The following is an 18503-nucleotide window of genomic DNA, read 5'->3' as shown; positions in this document are numbered from 1 at the left end:
GACGTTATTCATGTCATGTCCTTCTCACATTCTCCAGACCCAGACATAATGAGCATTTATGTAATATTATGGGACAATGCCTGAATTGTGCTGCATCCCTCCAGCACTATTCCAGACATTGGTAGCCTCAATGCCACAACACGTACAGACCATACTGGCAGCGTGAGATGGTACAATGCCATACTGAGTGAATTTATATTGGTATTTATATTTTTTTATCCACTACCTGTACATTCCTACATACAAGTCACAATACATGTGATCTAGCTGTGTTGGGCAGCACGGTGGCTAAGTGGTTAGCACTTCTGCCTCACAGCGCTGGGGTCATGAGTTTAATTCCCGACCATGGCCTTATCTGTATGGAGTTTGTGGGTTTCCTCCGGGTGCACCGGTTTTCTCCCACACTCCAAAAACATACTGGTAGGTTAATTGGCTGCTATAAAAAAAATTGACCCTAGTCACTCACTCTGTGTGTGTGTGTGTTAGGGAATTTAGACTGTAAGCTCCAATGGGGCAGGGACTGATGTGAATGAGTTCTCCCTACAGCGCTGCGGAATCAGTGGCGTTATATAAATAAATGGTGATGATGATGGTGTAGGAGAGATTGCCATAAAGTTTATAGGTTATAAGTGCCCTTTAATGCAAAACAACTCAATGCATAGAATTAAAACCTTGCCTTTATTTCTAATAAATGATAATGAAGTTCAGTATCTTATACCAAGTATGCAGGGCTTCTTTACAATACAAATTATGCTGGCTATATTGTTCAAATAAATTGCATAAATGTACATACTTCCCTGTGTAAATTGATTGCAAATATTTGTTAAAATCGAATAAAATAAATCTAGACCTAAATTTATTTAATGTTACATTTAACTAGTAGTATATTTGTTTTTGCAATTATCAAAACGGATATTATAGTGTGTTATTCTATAATGTTTATAACAATTTTGAATGTCTAAATTAATGTAAGTCATATAAGTAATGGGTAATAACTGAAATGCTGAGTGCAGTTTTGTTTTCAATAAAAAGGTAAAATTCATCCATAGCCCTAAAATCTAACATTACAGTACAAACTTCTGCAGGTCTACTGTGATACAAAAAAAAGATATTAAAAGTAAAACGTATAATATCTTACAATACCCAAATATTCTTATATAATATGGATAATACATTGTGGTCTTGATGTATAATAATTTTTTTTATTATTATTATTTTATAAGTGTTATTTATTATTATTTTAAGGTGTTATTTGATAAATGTTTGTTTTTTTCCCTTTATTGTTAAACAAGGTACCGTTTCATTTGTTTTATATACTTGTGATAGATTTGGGCTGCTCCCTCTCTCAGGGTCCCGATATCCAAGTGGGTGACCCCAGGAAAGGGTTCCCATAGCTGGTGTCTTGTGGCAGCTCCATCTGCTGTTCGTCTCACACTGGTCCCGTCAGCCCATCCCAGGATTACACCCGCAGAGACCACAAATCTCACATGAGACGCTGATTCATGGATTATACACAATGCTCACCGTCCTGACGCCTGTTGAGGAACAGACTGAGACCCAGGCTCCTGCCCCCTCCCGGTGTCTGCCCCAAGAAAACACACAAACTCATCACAAATCATGGTTTTTGTTTTGTTTTTATTCTTGCTGCTTTCACAAATTCATTCTTATCAACATCAGTAGAGTCATCATCTGGATGTGTGACCTGTGCGTGGGTGCAAGAAGGGGCAAATACTCATGTAGACATGGCACCTGAGCTGCTGAGTGACAGCTCACTTGACGTTCCCCTTTATACTAGAGGTGGTCTCTACTGTTAAGAAACCACCAGTGCACATAATTAATTGATTGGTGAATGCCATAAAATATCAGTAACATTTACAGTAATAGTCCGTTCCTCAACCCAGTTTTAGCAGAGATGAACTTTGTTTCCGAGTGTTTTTTAAGATGTTGGGGTTGTTAGTGTGGAGTGTTGCTGTTCATACAACAATGTCAACTCCCAACAGCAACAGGAATAAATATTATGGGCCCACATACTTCACCTTAGAGGGCTGAAGAAGAAAAAAGTATCTATAGTCTGGCCCTAACACTACAGGGATACTGACCACTCTCCCACATCATCCCCTTTCTTACATTTTTATTAGCAAACAATTCTTAAAACCATAACAATCATAATAAAATACATAAGATTAATCACTGGCCATATCCCAAACTGACCCTTCCACTGGACCGGACCTAATAAGTTACCTAAACCTGCAAAGGCAGGACACCAGACAGCGCGGCCCAGGATGTGTAAGATTTTACTTGCATTGCACATTCACACAGTAAGCCTAGATAACGACTTTTAACAACTTCTTTTTAACCTTTCATTCTTGTTTATGTGGTTATTTGGTAATAAAATGCTATGGTGTCAAGAGATAAATATTCATACCCAGCCAGGTACCCACTACATTAGAAGTTTTTCTTAGACTCAAACAAAAATGTGACTAGGGTAACATGCTCTCCGACATCGGAACACAATACTAGTAACAAGAGCAATGGGTATGGGGATAATGTCTATGGATAAATGTATCAAGCTGAGAGTTTTCCAGCGGGTTTGAAAAGTGAAGATGTTCCCTATAGTAACCAATCAGATTCTAGCTGTCATTTTGTAGAATGTACTAAATAAATAATAGCTAGAATCTGATTGGTTTTTCAAACCCGCAGGAAAACTCTCAGCTTGATACATTTACCCCCTGGTGTCATAACCTTTCATTCAATGTTATTTACTAGTATTTTTAGCACTAGTTAATAACATTTAATTAACACAAGTGGGCACGTAGCCTTAATCCTTCCACAGGCTATTAGGCCCTTATATATGCTCTCCAATGCATCTCAAAGTATTTGCAGCTATTTAAGACCCTTCACTATTTTTACCCTTTAACCAACATCTCTTAATCACCACCATTCACAGCGATAAAAGATGAAGTAACACAGCTATTGAACGTTTTACTCTTGCCGGGATAGCTTCTCCAATAAGCAGATGTCCCGGCAAATATGTCCCGCAGCTACTCTTTTGCCGCTGATTCCAGCCACCTCTGGTTATTATAGCTGTTTCTGCATGAATTTGGGGGAAAAAAAATGTTTAATAAATAGACCACATAGTCTGACACTATAAGAAGAAAATAATACAAATTCCAAGATCTTCGGAGCCACCTAAACATTCATGTGCATCTTTAAAAAAGGTATAAACTGCTGTAAAAAAAAAAAAAAAAGCCAAAAATACTTGTACAGTATTCTAACAGCATTTGCATGTATGAGTGTGATACAGTGCAGTTTAGGATCACTGATAGGAAGAAAATGTTTGGTAGTTGGGGTTTAATGCATGCTGGGCTCTTTTTGCAGCAGATACAGGGTTAATACAGCAACAGTACAGGCCACTGTGGTGCAGCGGAGGCAGCCTGTGCATATGGTATTTGATCTCTTAGCAGCTGGCAAGGGGTTAATGCAGCACCCTACAGGTCCCCTGGGTGCAGCCGGTGCGTGCCGGTGTCTCACTGGGCGTGGAGCTGTTCTCTCTTTCCATATCCCTCCACACCCAGTTTTATAGACACATTCCCCCCATAACATGGGGAGAGACAGTATGTGGGAGGGGCAGCCCCTCACTCACAGATTAACAATGAAGAACAGAGGGTGTTTCCTCTAATCCATCCATTCTGGAAACCGAAGAGTTAAAATTAACATAAACACCCCACTCCCTCCCAGAAAACACAAATCTCATAGTAGGGTTATACAGGGAACCTAATATGTAATTTAATTCAATACAATGCCTTTATTTCTTTATTTTACCTGTTCCATCTACAGTATGTACATTGTGGTAAGTGAAATGCCATAGTATAAATTTCATTGATCCTGCTACTCTTTCTGTATTCTCTAGAGCCTAGATTCGCAAATATATTTAACATTTATTAGTGAATAATAAAATCATATACAAAACTAACCAGAAGGGGGATTTAAAAAAAAAACCCCATTTAAATGTATAAGGGATGTGTCGGTATAAACCTACTCAAATCAGGGGTGTACTTTAAATACATTTACATGCATTTTGTAAAAATGTACCATTACACAGGGTACACATTATTAAAGAGAAAAAAAAAGTTTAGAAACCCTAATCGAGTGCAGATTTGGGCAATCTGTGACTCTCTTAACTTTTGTGGAACTAGAAGCACTTCTATGAACAGAAGTACCAAAAGTACCTATAGAGACTGAAATTGTTGTTCTGTCTTCCCTTCATCTATCAAAGCTATTTTCTCATTTACGATACGTAAAACAGCCGAGCAGCACTAAACCCTCTTTGGGGAGGTGCATTGGTTTGGTGGAGAAAGATGGTGGAAACTGCAGAGGAACAGAAGTTTGCAATCGCCAAATTGGGGCGTTTGGCGGAGTGAGAACATTCCTACGCTTGAGTCTTGCACCTGCTCTATGTTGGAGGAAAACTTGTCTCACCCCTCTCTGTGCACTTAACCCAAAGTAAGAAATAAAAATAAAATAACAGCCCACAACCCCCCCCCCCCCCACAACCCCCCCCCCCCCCCCACACACACACACTTTAAACATAAAAATGTGATGTTCTAAAGGCAGTTCTAAACTTCCTTCATTCTAATGATTAATTTAAGCCATATAATAGGCTAAACCACGCAGTATTTTAAGAGGAAAATAATTATTAAATGAGAGGGGTGGTTCTAAAGTGATAGGAGGCTGGACTTTTCAAGTGACATTTACACTTTTGTACAGAGCGCCACTTTGGATCTTCCCACATTCCCGCGCACACAGACACACTTCTTAGTCGTCTCCAAAGACCATAAACTAGGAGTGCATTGAGCGATTTGCAGTATGTATGCAGTGCACTTCGTAAAGGAGGACCACTGTGTCTGCATTCTCCTGTAACACTGGATCAAGTACTACTAAGTTGCTTAACTGCAGAAAGGCACTGCTTTATTAAACAACCTGCTTCTACTGGCCCATCTCCCCATCTCTACTCTTACACCATGGTATGAGCTAATGCTACAAGCAATGGTCTATCTACAAATAAATTAATCCATAACACAACCCGACCAACGCTACTAATCCTGCAATGTGGGGGGTTAATCTTGCACGGGAGAGATCCCCTATATCATTATAGAGCTTGTTGTCTAGGAGAGGAGGTCTCAGTTTGTATGACTACTGCTACTCTCTTCTGGCTCCCTCTTAGTTTTGCCAGTAGTTTCTGTGGTCCCCCGTGTCTCTCCCTCATGGGTCTTCATGTGCTTGGTGAGATGATCACTCCGCATGAAGATACGGCTGCAGGAAGGACAAGGGTATTTTTTGGCCCCAGTATGGGTCTGTAGGTGCCTTTGTAGCTCATCACTCCGAGTAAATCTCTTGCCACAGAACAGCCAGTTGCAGACAAAGGGACGATCTCCACTGTGCCAGCGTAAGTGAGCCTTCAGATGGGATGTCTTGGCATATGCCTTTCCACAGCCTGGTATGTGGCAATTGTGCATAGTTTTCCGTTTAGTTCCATCTCCACTAGAACCAGCACGTTCTGCTTCCTGGCAGTTGGGACAACGACAGGCAGTTTGGGCAGCACTGCGTGGCATTGCACGTCTGGCACCCTTGGGACGAGGGGAACCATCTGAGCTTTGGTCAGCAGCATGAGAATCCATTGGGGCATCCAAAGTTCCAATGAGATGTGGTGTGGGAGGCAGCATATGTGCCGTGGGAATGCACAGATCAGACACATATCCCCCCAGAGGTGCCTGGTGCGGTGAAGGAGTAGTGAATCCTCCAGCACCAGGCTGCATATCCATCCAACTGGACCCAGCATGAAGATCCCACCATGAAGGAACCCCAGTCTCCTCCCCAGGCCCTCCTGAGGTTGGAGGTCTCATCCAGGACTCATATGGGTGAGACATCTCAAAGGGTGGGTGCAGAAATTTGGTAAACGATGTGCTCTCTGTAGATTCCTGGCCTGAAAAAGATTGGCAGGGGAGTCGTACAGAGGAGAGAGATGTGTATCGCTCAGTAGAAGAATAGGATGGGCTTTGGGCAGAGTCCTGCTGGACGGACAATCCTGGATCAGAATCTGAAGGGAGGGTGTATGATTTCAGGGACAATTCAGATGCGGATGGAGATCCAGGAGCCTCTGATGGTTGGTTGCCCAGAGAGTTACATACAGCAGTCAGCATTGCAGATAACGTTTGTCCAGGCAAGGGTTAGCTGTGGAAAGATAGATGAAAAAGGCGTTAGCAAGAAAGTGAAAAATTAATTTAGAAGCAGATGCCCCAGATAAATTATCAACTGTTTCTCTCCATAAAATGCAAATGTGCTCCTAAATGCCCTAGGGCCTATTGTGTGAATTATAATAGACAGGTGTACCTATGACTAAAAACTTTGAAGTCCAAAACCCTTCCGGTTATCAGGCTGCTCGTTATGTGATGATTTTATATAAATTGTGGTAAGGGGGAAAAAAATGGTCAGAAAATCCATGTATTGCTTCACACGAGTGACTGGTATATCCAAATTACTACACCCAGTGATTATTGGAACCCTCCGCTGTGATACTGTACACTAGGGTAGGACAGTTCAGGTTAAATTGTGGCTTTATTTCAGGCTTTGGACCTGGGGCTGGTATTTTTCCATTCAAACTTTGTATTGTAGAACTTGGGGAGGTGTATACAAATGGAAATATTACAAACATTTGGGGTGGGTGTGGGGGCAGAGGGTGCCGTGTACTCTAATGCAAATGTAACTAAAAATACATTGGTAAATAAAATGGATATTTTAAAGCGTACTGGTTTCAGTGATAATCAGGCTCAAACACTTAGAATAAGGGCCCCTGGCATTACCACTGCCCTGGGCTCGTGGTAGTTTTAATCCGCCACTGCTCAAGCCCCTTCTCTCTCCTCTTCCTGTGTAAGAGAACAAACTATATCTTGTTGTCATTGTCATGTTAAGGGCCTTAATGATGTGAAGCTCTAGATTCTGACCTGCATTGGCGCTTTTGTTAGTTGATGTGTACAGTAGAGACCTTGATTATAACATCATGTTTTACTTGTTGTACCTTCACTTCCTCTTTCTATGGACAATAGACTCTTACTTCTTCTTTAAAGTGCAGTAGATGAATTGATTCCAAACCTGGGGCCTGATTCATTAAGGGTCTTAAATGAAAAGGATTCTTATTTCAGTCTCCTGGACAAATCCATGTTACAATGCAAGGGGTGCAAATTAGTATTCTGTTTTGCACATAAGTTAAATACTGACTGTTTTTTCATGTAGCACACAAATACTTGATAGCTTATTTGTACACTGAAAGTTAAAGTTGATATTTGTGTGCTACATGAAAAAACAGTCAGTATTTAACTTATGTGCAAAACAGATCACTCATTTGCACCCCTTGCATTGTAACAGGGTTTTGTCCAGGAGACTGAAATAAGAATCCTCTTCATTTAAGATCCTTAATAAATCAGGCCCCTGGTTTTCTTCTCTCACAGGTGCTATGTTCACTAGAACCTCTGCTCCCTGCCTCAAATCCTACATATATATTTTACTATAGCCAATGATTTTGTCTTTTGTGCCCTCTGTTTCTTTCTATCCTAAAATTCTAGATTCACTAGAACCTGTACTACCTCCCTTAGGTCCATCCTTTATTCACTAGAATTCCTACTTTCCAGTTTCCTCCTTCATTCATATGTTCACTGGGAAGCTTGCATTTAATTTCCTTTTCTGAGTGCGATATAGTCTATTTTCCCCACTTGCAGTGAATGTGCTACCTTACTATTCTGAAGCCCCTGCTGCTTTCACCTGAGACCCCGTACTTTCAGGTTGCAGAATGTCAGACCATGATCCCACGTCACCCACTCTGATTAGATGTTTTCAAATATACCGAGGAAATGTAAATATAGTTTATCTTTCATCCTAAATATCCCAGGAGCCAGCAGCTGTAATAAAGGGCTGGTGGATGCAAATTACAGTAATTATTGTCTGAGCTGTAACGAGAAGTGGAGGCTGAGAGAGACCCGAAGGATATTAGGGTCAGAAAGTCTGGGGAACAGAAAATTAACCCAAGCACTGCAGGAAATGTTTAACTTACTTATCACATATAAACATATTACATACGTGTTTGCCTTGGAGTGTTGCTTTACATGATGAGTCTGATTGATGGCAATGGAGTTGTGCACATTGAGCCTGATTCAATAAGGATCTTAAATTAAGAAGTTTCTAATTTAAGTCTCCTGGACAAAACCATGTTACAATGCAAGGGGTGAAAATTAGTTTTCTGTTTTGCACATAAGTTAAATACTGACTGTTTTTTTCATGTAGCACACAAATACTTGATAGCTTATTTGTACACTGAAATTTAATGTTGATATTTGTGTGCTACATGAAAAAACAGTCAACATGTGCAAGACAGAAAACTAATTTTCACCCCTTGCAATGTAACATGGTTTTGTCCAGGAGACTTAAATAAGAAACTTCTTACTTTAAGATCCTTAATGAATCAGGCCTATTGTTAGTAAATATATCCTCCAGTGACAAGAACTTTATAATGTCATATGTACATGTATTTCAAATATCAAAATAAAGCCAGAATGCAGTACAGTCAGTTAGACTGCAGAACAGACACGTGTAAGAGCTAATGATATGAAAAAAAATAATACAAATACTTGTTACAACTAAAGATATATCAGCTAAAACTGGAGTTGTGAGCGAAGCAGTTTCTATGTAAAATGTAATAGTTTTACAATTGAAGCAATAGAAGTGACGGTTTGGCATACCACCATATACCAGAACACTTTGACCAGGGGCGGATCTAGACAACTGCTTTACCCGGGGCGATTTTAGGGGGGGGGGATTTAGGCCCCGCCCCCTTTCTGATTTCTAAGGCTGCCGGCGGCTGCACAGTATGTGCAGGTCCGCTCGGCAGTGACAGTGTGCTGCCCCGCTGCTCTGATTGTGTTTAAAACACAATCAGAGCAGCCGGGCAGCACACTGTCACTGCTGATCAGACCTGCACAGTGTGCAGCTGTCGGCAGCAAGCCCCTGCTAGGGGAAGGCGATCGCCCCCCCTGGATCCGCCACTGACTTTGACCACGGTATATGTGTATAAGTATAAAATTATGCAGGAGTATAGATCAATATATTTTAGTGCCCTAGACTAGAAGCCAGGAAATATGTGTGTTAAGTTTCTCCCACAGATGCCTGTTCCCCAATAAAGGTGGGCACACTTGCACTCTTCATTGTAATCTCACATGTTCAGGATTTCACAGCGAGATCTTAAATGACAATGAAGGAGAGGAGAGGGCACACTTACAGAGGCAGTCCTAGTTTAACAATGGGCCGCAGAAACTTGTTTCCATATTCTCGGGAAGGCAGAGATCAGGGGGTAAATGTATTAACATGCGGGTTCTTCAACACCCGCGAGTTCAGCGTCTTCGGTGATTAAATTTAAAGCGGCGCTGCATTGTAAAAGGAAGTTTCCCTTTACAATGCAGCGCCGCTTTAAATTTAATCGCCGAAGACGCTGAACTCGCGGGTGTTGAAGAACCCGCATGTTAATACATTTACCCCCAGGTCTTGACGTACACTTACAATGGGTCGTTATTCCCATGTTTCAGGTAGACTTTAAATAGGAAGGCATATTTCTGAGTGACACACGACCCACATGATATATGCAGTCTCAGTGTCCCCTCAAACTCCTGAACACATAAATGAAGCTTAACTGAGCCGCATTTGAAATGTGAAATGAATGATAGCACGTATGATGCTAGTAAGCAGGTCTCTGAAATTATGTTGTGTTTTTTTTGTTTTGTTTTTTAACATTGTCCATCATTTCTATCCAGATCCGCAATCCTGCACAAGTAAGCTCAAGCACATAATAAACAAATCTATGCAAAATTAGAAAGCTTGGGGTGTGCATTTTTGTCCAATTTGTAATTTAAGAGTGTCAATTGTTTGTATACAGGCAATAAACTGTCTCCACCCACCTATATCTTAGGAGTCTACTTATGAAGAGGTGAAGAGCCTAAAATTCAGCAAATGTCCTGCAAAAAAAAATTATCACTTCGTCCCTTTTAACAAAGACTTTGCAACTTTAAGCAACCTTCAGCTGTTTAGCACTGTCTCCATATGCCTCTCAGGGGACAGCAAACAGAGCAAAGATTTCACCGCTAGCACTATAAACTTAACATCAGTGGTCATTAAGTAGGGGTATATATGGTGGTATGTCATACCACCACGTCTCCTACAGCCTTCATTGTAAAACTATTACATTACATTCACTTACATTACATTTTCAATACCGAGACTTCCAAATTTCCAATATGACCACTGCTTAATGCCATTTCAGCATGGCGTTACTTACCTTTTTGCAATGGAGCGCAGTCCCGCTGGAGAGGATCCACTTGGCTGGCTGCATGCTCCTCCCCTCTTTAGTCCAGAATTGACTTTACTGTGCATGTGCGAGTAAACATTGGCACATGCGCAGTAAGTCAACTCTGTCTTTCCCTTTTCCAAGGAAGCAAGAGTTTCCCTGTAGAGAGGGGTTTACACCCAGGAGGTAAGTATACATAAATAGCAATTTTACAACTTCCTGTATCGCTGCGATCAGCAGAGATACAGGTCCTTAAGAAACACCACACACTGCCCACCTATGTATAATAGACCCCTTAGTGATTATTTTAGAATAGTCAGTCAGAGGCAGAATGCGTTGCAGCCAGAGACAGCAGACTCTTTGGACAAGCAATTTGTTAATAAATATGGATCATGTGCCTCATTCACATTTGAACTTGAAAATCTAATATTCAAATCTGACAGATGATTTGTGTGAAATATATGCAGAAATATCACCTGTAACATCAGGGTAGGCCTAATATTTCTACTGACTGATGGCCTTCTTATTGCTTACACAAACATCAGAAAATTTGTATTTTCGTAGTGTTCAGCGCAGTCTGAATCCAACCCCCCCAAAAATAAATAAATAAATGATGACACAGCTGCCTTAATGTGGCAGAAAGTTAGGCGCAAATGTGCCAATCGCATCAGCAATATTGTGTTTCATGAATAAGATTTCTATGTATGGTAATTTTTTTAAACGGAGCAACTGAATAGATCTACTAATACTATAAATCAATAACATATTATAATACATACTGTATTTTGCCATATCACTGCAGCATGTAACATATCCACAACTATACATTATGGGCCTGATTCATTAAGGAAAGTAAAGCAAAAGGAGGAGTAACTTTGAACTTGGCAAAACCATGTTGCATTGGAGGGGGATGTAAATTTAAAATGTGATGGCAGATTTATAGCTTGGGTAGGGCATGCCCTAGATTAACTTTACATTTCATTCAGCGAATAAAGCTATCAAGTATTTGTGTGCTACATGAAAAAAAACAGACAGTATTTAGCTAATGTGCAAAATAATATACTAATTTTCACCCCTTGTATTGTAACATGGTTTGTCCAGGAGAAAACTTACTCCTTTTTTTGCCCTACTTTTCTTAATGAATCAGGCCCTATAAGTCAGAATGCTTTCATACAGGTCAGAGTCTGAAGTGTCTCATGATGTACTTTTTGATTACATTTGAAGGTTATAATATTCTTTGTAATACGCAAGTGATGTCGCTACTATAATTTACACAATTACATCACTTCTGTATGATTACAATAATAGTATATGCAAAAGATTATAAAGTATTAAAGGAATATGTCCACACAAACACATTTTAATATTAATCCTGTTCTCCCCTCCACGTATCAAAGATACTTTACCTGGGCCCCCTGCCGTTCAGGTGATATCCTCCAACCTTTCCCTATTGTCTAACAGCCAATTTTACTTCCAGAGAAGTTTGAAATTCAGGGCAATGTACGTATAGCGACTTGTTATGTTTTGAGAGAATGGATTGGCTAGTACTCTGTATGTGTGTAAAAACACTAAGGGGCCTATTTTTGAGACTGGCAGCATTTCCCCCTGGATAGGCGGGGAGAGCTTTTCAGAACGTCATATATTGGTCCATACTGCAGTCCTCATTGAAAATTATAGGGACTGTGGCTAATTGCGATACTTTGCCTTATGCAGTTAAGAAGTTATCTGTGATATATATATATATATATATATATATATATATATATATATATATATATATATACTTTTGTTAAATAGCTCTGATACTTAAAAATTCCTATAAAAAAGCCATTTCCGCATGGTTTATCTATGTTTGTCCACAATTGTAAAGCGCTACGGAATATGTTGGCACTATATAAATAAATAAATAATGATGATGATGGTTTAGGGCTTAATAAATAGGCCCCTATAATTGAAAACACTTATCCCACTAGCAGCAGGAGAATTACCAATTAGAAAGCTTCTATCTCTGAATGACAGGTGTTCCAGAGATCAAAGTAATGTTATCTTGATTCTTGAGGGGAAATTTTATATTAAAAACTGTGTTTGTAAAGTAGCTTGTTTCATGTGACTTGTGTCTTATATTCTGTCCCTGATTTACAAATAACTACAGTGCACAAAGCTTTGTCCCCAACCAGGGCTATCTTTTCCATTGGGCACAATGGGCAGCTGCCCGGGGGCCCCACAGGCAAGGGGGCCCCATAGGCACAGCTCTTAATGAGAATAAATAATCCTGCAAAAGAAAAAAACCTGCAAAAAAAACCTTCAAGGGTCACTGAGCAAGTACATCTATCTATCTCTATATATCTATATCTATATCTGTATCTGTATACATCTATATATATATATATATATATATATATATATATCTATATCTATATCTAGGGGCCCCGGTGCACTGCTTTGCCCGGGGGCCCATAATGTTGTTAAGATGGCCCTATCCCCAACTAATCCCCAACTAACACTTCTTAGATTGCTGCTGAATCTCTGCTCGGTTGTTCTGCATCTACCCGTACAGCCTTCTAACACCAAAGATGTTCTTTGCCGAAAAAAACTCTATTTACGGAGTGAATAGCTGCTTCATAGCCAAACTCTCACGTTAGCTCATTTAACACCTACTTCACAAAAGCACCTAGTTTGGGAAATGTAAAACAATTCAGATACTTCCCTGTATTTCATCATTTCCAACTTTCCTTGTAGACTGCTCAATAATCATGTGTATATATAGCAATACAGTGAGTATACTGTATTTATCACCAATGTGATCGATACCTTCATTTCTACTGCATTGTTTCGTAGGGAATCGCAACAGCAACGTGCCTTCAACATAAGTTCCAGCTCTATGGAATATTAATAAGTGCAAATATCTTAAAAATAGCTGATTAAGAATCGGCAATGTCACTGGTGTCAATCTGAAATATCGGCATTTACAGCTTTGCCGATTTAATTTTGCAGCACTTCCTGGTTGCTTCACCTTCATCATTGTTCATTTGCAGGGTGCCACAAAACTGGTATATTAAATCACACATAAAAACAGAACAGGTATATATGATGAAGAAGATGCAGACATGGGACAGATGATAGAGAGGGCTCTGCTTGTAAGAGAGCTTACCATCTTGACTGCATGACTTAAGTTAAATCTAAAGCCGGTAGGAATATACACTGACCAAGTGCACTTAAAGGCTAACTCCACTCAAAAATGATGTATGCTCATTTAAAATCATATCTTGGTTACTACAACTTAAAGGAATAATGCCTCGTACTTGAAATAGGAGTTTCACCATAAAACACCTGTTGAAAACTCCAACTTACACTGTTGCTGCCATTTGACAGTTTGCAAACCACTTTTTTGTTTTATAATAAATGCAACCATGGAAACAATCAGTACATCTCAGTTTGTGATCATGGTTACAAATGTTGTTAGCCTATGAATAAATTACCTTCCTTAACAGCATTTAAAACCTAACCATGGAAACAAATTGTGGACTGCATGTATGGTTTCTATGGCTACAAATGTTGCTGAAGTCAGTTGTTCATAATCTGTCAAATGGCAGCAACTGTGTGTTCCTGTGTTTTTAACAGGCGATTTCAGTGGAAGTCCCTATTCAAGCTTTAGAAGTTATGCTAGTAAGTAGTAGTATTTAACATAATGATTTTAATTAGGCAATACCACTTCCTAGGTGATTTTCATCACTGATAGGTACTACAACAGTTGCAAGAAAAAGTGATCCCCTAAAAATCAATTGCTCTTGGCATATTACAAGGCAAAGATACTAGCGCACATATAGTTGAACAATGCATATATATCTTTGAGCTAGGGCCTGGATTCAAATCTGACCAGGGCCATACCTATGGAGTTTGTATGTGGTCAGTTTGTTGCCTGGGTTTCCTCCCATTGCACTGGTTTTCCTCCACACTCAAAAATGTGCCTGTAAGTGAATTGGCTGCTGATAAAAATAGACCCTAGTGTGTGTATAGTAGGGAATATAGACTGATAGCTCCAATGAGACAGGGACTGATATTAATGATAATATATGGTGTCGATACAGAAATAAATAATACTATATTATAGAATGGTTCAAGTCGTTTATCTATTAAATATATGTAGCCTATGATGACTTAAGAACCTCTCTTATGCACTTGTTGATGCAAAAATAATTATTTAATTTTATATTTTGCAGATAAGAAGCTTATTTTAAAAGTAAAATAATAAAAATATAAGACAAAACTAAGCTCTTGTAGCCATTTCAGATGTTTCAGCTGTAAGAAGGGCACCAGAGCCAGCATCTCGGAACAGCTGGAAGAGGGAGTTAAATTTTATATGTGGAAGATTTATCTTTATAGAATTAAAAATGTAATAATGAAGAAGGAATCCATATTGACAACAGGTATTTGCACGTATCCATATATTGCAGCTTTTTAAAAGCCTAAGTTCTCCACTGACCTAGGTCATTATATTAAGTATAATACCGGTTTATTCATTTATATAGCGCTACCATATTATACAGCTCTGTACAAAGAAAATTTAATCATTTACATCAGTCCCTGAACCACTGGAGCTAAATTTTGTACCATTTTTTTCAACAGCCAGTTAACCTACCAGTATGTTTTTGTTTTGGACTTTGGGAGGAAACCAAAGCAACCAGAGAAAAGCCACACAAACACTGAGAGTATATGTAGACTTCATAGAGATATGGCCCAGGTCAGAAACAAACCCACGGCCTCATCCCCTTCTGAGATTGCAATGCTAACCACTGTGCCACGCTTTCCTTCAAGTTTTAGGTTCCTATTTAGAAATTGCTGGAGTCACCCACCCAAATATATACCTCTTAATTTTTCAGGATGTGCCTTTAAATGTTTTCCCCCCTAGTCCACCTATATGTTTTGTATTTCTTAATTATTTTATTATTTATTTAATTCTCAGATTTTTTTGATTACTTGTATGCTTGTTACACAGTGATTCAATGGGTCAAATTAAGGGAGCTTATAGAAGACACATGACTCAAAGTGCCCAGTACAACTGGATGGCCCCATGTGCATTATATTGGATTATCTGTGGGATTACAAATCGTAGGCAGTAATACATCTGGGGGTGAATGCCTTCATTCCTGACAATTGGCAGCACACTGCCACTAGTGACCATTAGTGGCTGTACGCAACATCAGAACCTGTGTCATATAGAAGTGACACCATGGATATGTAATATAACTAATTTCCTGTGTCTGTTTAAGGGTTCAGTCCACCCTAGACTAATACGTTTGTTGCGCCTCTTCACCTTACTCTCCAGAACTCGTCATTAATTTAAATTCTGGCATCCTTTACCCCTTACCAATGTTTATGTTCCAGAGCTTTTGAAACTCAGCTTTGCTTAGCTTTTTAAAAGGATCATGGCAATCTTTGTTCCTCGTTTTGTTTTTATTAAAATCAGACTGAAGGCACGGAGGTGTGCTACTGAAAGAGAAGATGTGAAAGTAGAGGGGGCTGTCGTCTGTGACTGTTACCATGCTGGTCTCCCCTACTTGTTCATCCGCAGGCGCCCACCCGAGTATGGCTCATTGTCTTCAGCCTTTATCATTGGAGTATGTCAAGATTAAAACATTACTACGCGTTCCTTTCATGTGCACTTTTTAATTTGGAGAACAACTATTCACTAACATTTTAAAATGAATTTCAGTTTATACCTCTGTCTGTCACAATTTTGTGCCCTAGGTTTCAGACTAATCAACCTATTGGATAATCAGGCCCTGCTAATTTCTGTCTATGTAGAATTATGTGTTCCCTGAGCTGCTATATGTGGTTATTGGGATGGCATGGTCTATCTACTCTATATATACCCACTCTACCTTTATATGTCACCCATGTAAACATTTATTGTACAGAGCTATGGAACATGCAGAAATAAAGCATAACCCTAAAATATTTATTTTCTCCAGTAAAGAGAGTAACTTTATAATGCAAGTATGGAGAATAGATTGTGTTTATTTTCCTAGTTTCTTAAACATGAGAGGACAGTGTCAATGTAATAATGCCGAACTGCTAACCTGGTGCACTGCAAATTGGATTATTTTAGTTTAAATGTAACTTCTATTGCTCTCTGGGCATATATCACTCCCCTATGTCCTATTAAACAATCAGGCACTTTTTGGTGATTAATGCATCTTCTTTATTCGCTTACAAAATGCAAAGAAAGCAGAAGGTGAAAAGTGAAATCCCAAATCTGCGCTTAGACCAAGCACCCTGGCCTGCGCTTAGACCATGCACCCTGCGCTTAGACCAAGCACCCTGCGCTTAGACCAGACACCCTGCGCTTAGATCAGGCACCCTGCGCTTAGAACAGACACCATGCGCTTAGACCAAGCACCCTGCGCTTAGACCAGGCACCCCCAGAAATTGCAGTTAATGCTGCCAAGAAGGTAAGAAAACCCTTCCAGATTGCACAAGTTAGGGAACTCCTTACAGTTGTTGGCCCTATCTACACCCTTATAGTTAATTTTAGTATCTCACGCACATATTAAAATGTAATTAATGCGATGTCACCGCTTAGACAGGAGCATGAATGAAATAATCTTGAACCGATGCGGACCCAACATTCGCCGTATTGTTGAGACAAACCATGTGCAGGGGAATAAATCATCTGAAGACTCAGAAACAGTGGAGAGATGTGAATACAGAGATAAGCGGCTGTTCCATTCGTCCATTCGTTATACCTGTGCTTTCCCGACATGTTATCACTAGAGTATATGAAACCACGCAGTGTTTCATATACTATCCCCAGAACCTTTAGAATGCCAATAATCTGCAAAGTATTAATACAACTGGTTATAGGAATGCCCCGCAAAAGAGTTGGAAACACTATATCAACTTCAAACAAAAGGTAAAAGTTGATGTTTTATTTACCCTAGTTCCACTTCAAATCGTAACTCACTGCACTCATGAAAGCATCTATATCAACATAATCATCATCATCATCCATATCTACTAATCTGACAGCTCAGACATTCCAAACTCATGTCCAATTTACAAATCAGATTTCATGTTTATCTTGCACTAATCTTCAGGTCCCTACCAACCGTATTTATGTAGCAGTCAATTAAATGATTTCCACAACATGACTTTTGGAGATCTGACAGTATGCCCAGGAGAAGATGGGAATCTAAAAATATTCAGGGTATGATGGTGCTATTTTGTCACTCAGCACTGACATTGGTAATACAATGATAAGACTACTAGACATACCTTTACAATCTGGAGGCTTCTGATAACTATAGTATTATGGGGATGTAGAGAGGTCCTCCTGGATTATGATGTGATCAGGAGTCTGAGGACCATGAGCAGATGGCTATAAACCGAAGTCCATCTGTGATCAGGTCTGATATATAGTTCTACAACGTAATCAGCAACTTTAAACTTCACCCAAAGGATCTCCTGTCTGTGCACCTCTGGTATCTCGCCTTCAGATGCAATAGTCAAGGTATATCTTTAACTTTAAGTCCCTTGAGGTGAGTCACTCTGTAAAGTCCATTGATGCATTTGCTGGCTAAGGGAATCTAACGATTTGCTCGCAATTAGATCGCTAACGATGCGCAATCTGGGGCCATCCAGTGATCAATTGATTGCCCACAGACATCAGAGAGGAGCAGCGTGAGGACATCCAATGATCACCTGGAGAACCTACTAGATCAGCTGTTTGGGGGATCCAGTGGTGAGTAGTCAGCTGGAGATCTTCTGTTATGAGCCGTAGGAAACCATCCAGAGAAAGCAGCATCCGATCCCCTCCGCGATCCGCTCCTGAAATACTTTCAGTTCCAGTCTGCTTCTCTCTCACACCTAAACTTTCTAGGTTGCACCTCTGTTCTTTTTCCCAGCGGGGCTCCTCCCCCCTCACTTCTCTGATGACTTTAACCCTTTGATGCCTAGAAAGCAGCCGCAGCTGGCATGGCATCGCCCTGTGAAGTTTAACTCATTAAAAGGAGGGGTGTGTCACACGGCAGACAGCTCAAACACACAAGAAAGAAAGAGGGATTTGAGGATTACCTGTGAGATGTACATTAGTAAAGGAAGTAAAAAGCGCCTCTCAGTC

General features: G+C 39.9%; 1 protein-coding gene across 1 annotated transcript; it reads right to left on the bottom strand.

Moving 5' to 3' along the window:
- Window positions 1–1615: 1615 nt before the first annotated feature.
- SP6 (Sp6 transcription factor) lies at window positions 1616–18241 on the bottom strand. Its single transcript, XM_075177009.1, has 2 exons — window positions 17660–18241; window positions 1616–6231 (listed from the first exon to the last, which is right to left on the bottom strand). Exon 2 carries the CDS (start codon window positions 6198–6200, stop codon window positions 5181–5183), a length of 1020 nt encoding a protein of 339 aa, XP_075033110.1. The 5' UTR covers window positions 6201–6231; window positions 17660–18241; the 3' UTR covers window positions 1616–5180.
- Window positions 18242–18503: the final 262 nt, after the last annotated feature.

This window comes from Mixophyes fleayi, chromosome 6 (assembly GCF_038048845.1).
Source record: "Mixophyes fleayi isolate aMixFle1 chromosome 6, aMixFle1.hap1, whole genome shotgun sequence".
Taxonomy (NCBI): domain Eukaryota; kingdom Metazoa; phylum Chordata; class Amphibia; order Anura; family Limnodynastidae; genus Mixophyes; species Mixophyes fleayi.
Note: the sequence above shows the minus strand (reverse complement) of the source record. Positions and strands in the feature narration are given on the sequence as shown.

What these genes read in the sequence shown, in the direction of transcription:
- SP6 (XM_075177009.1), bottom strand. Translation starts at nt 6,200, where the DNA reads ATGCTGACTGCTGTATGTAACTCTCTGGGCAACCAACCATCAGAGGCT.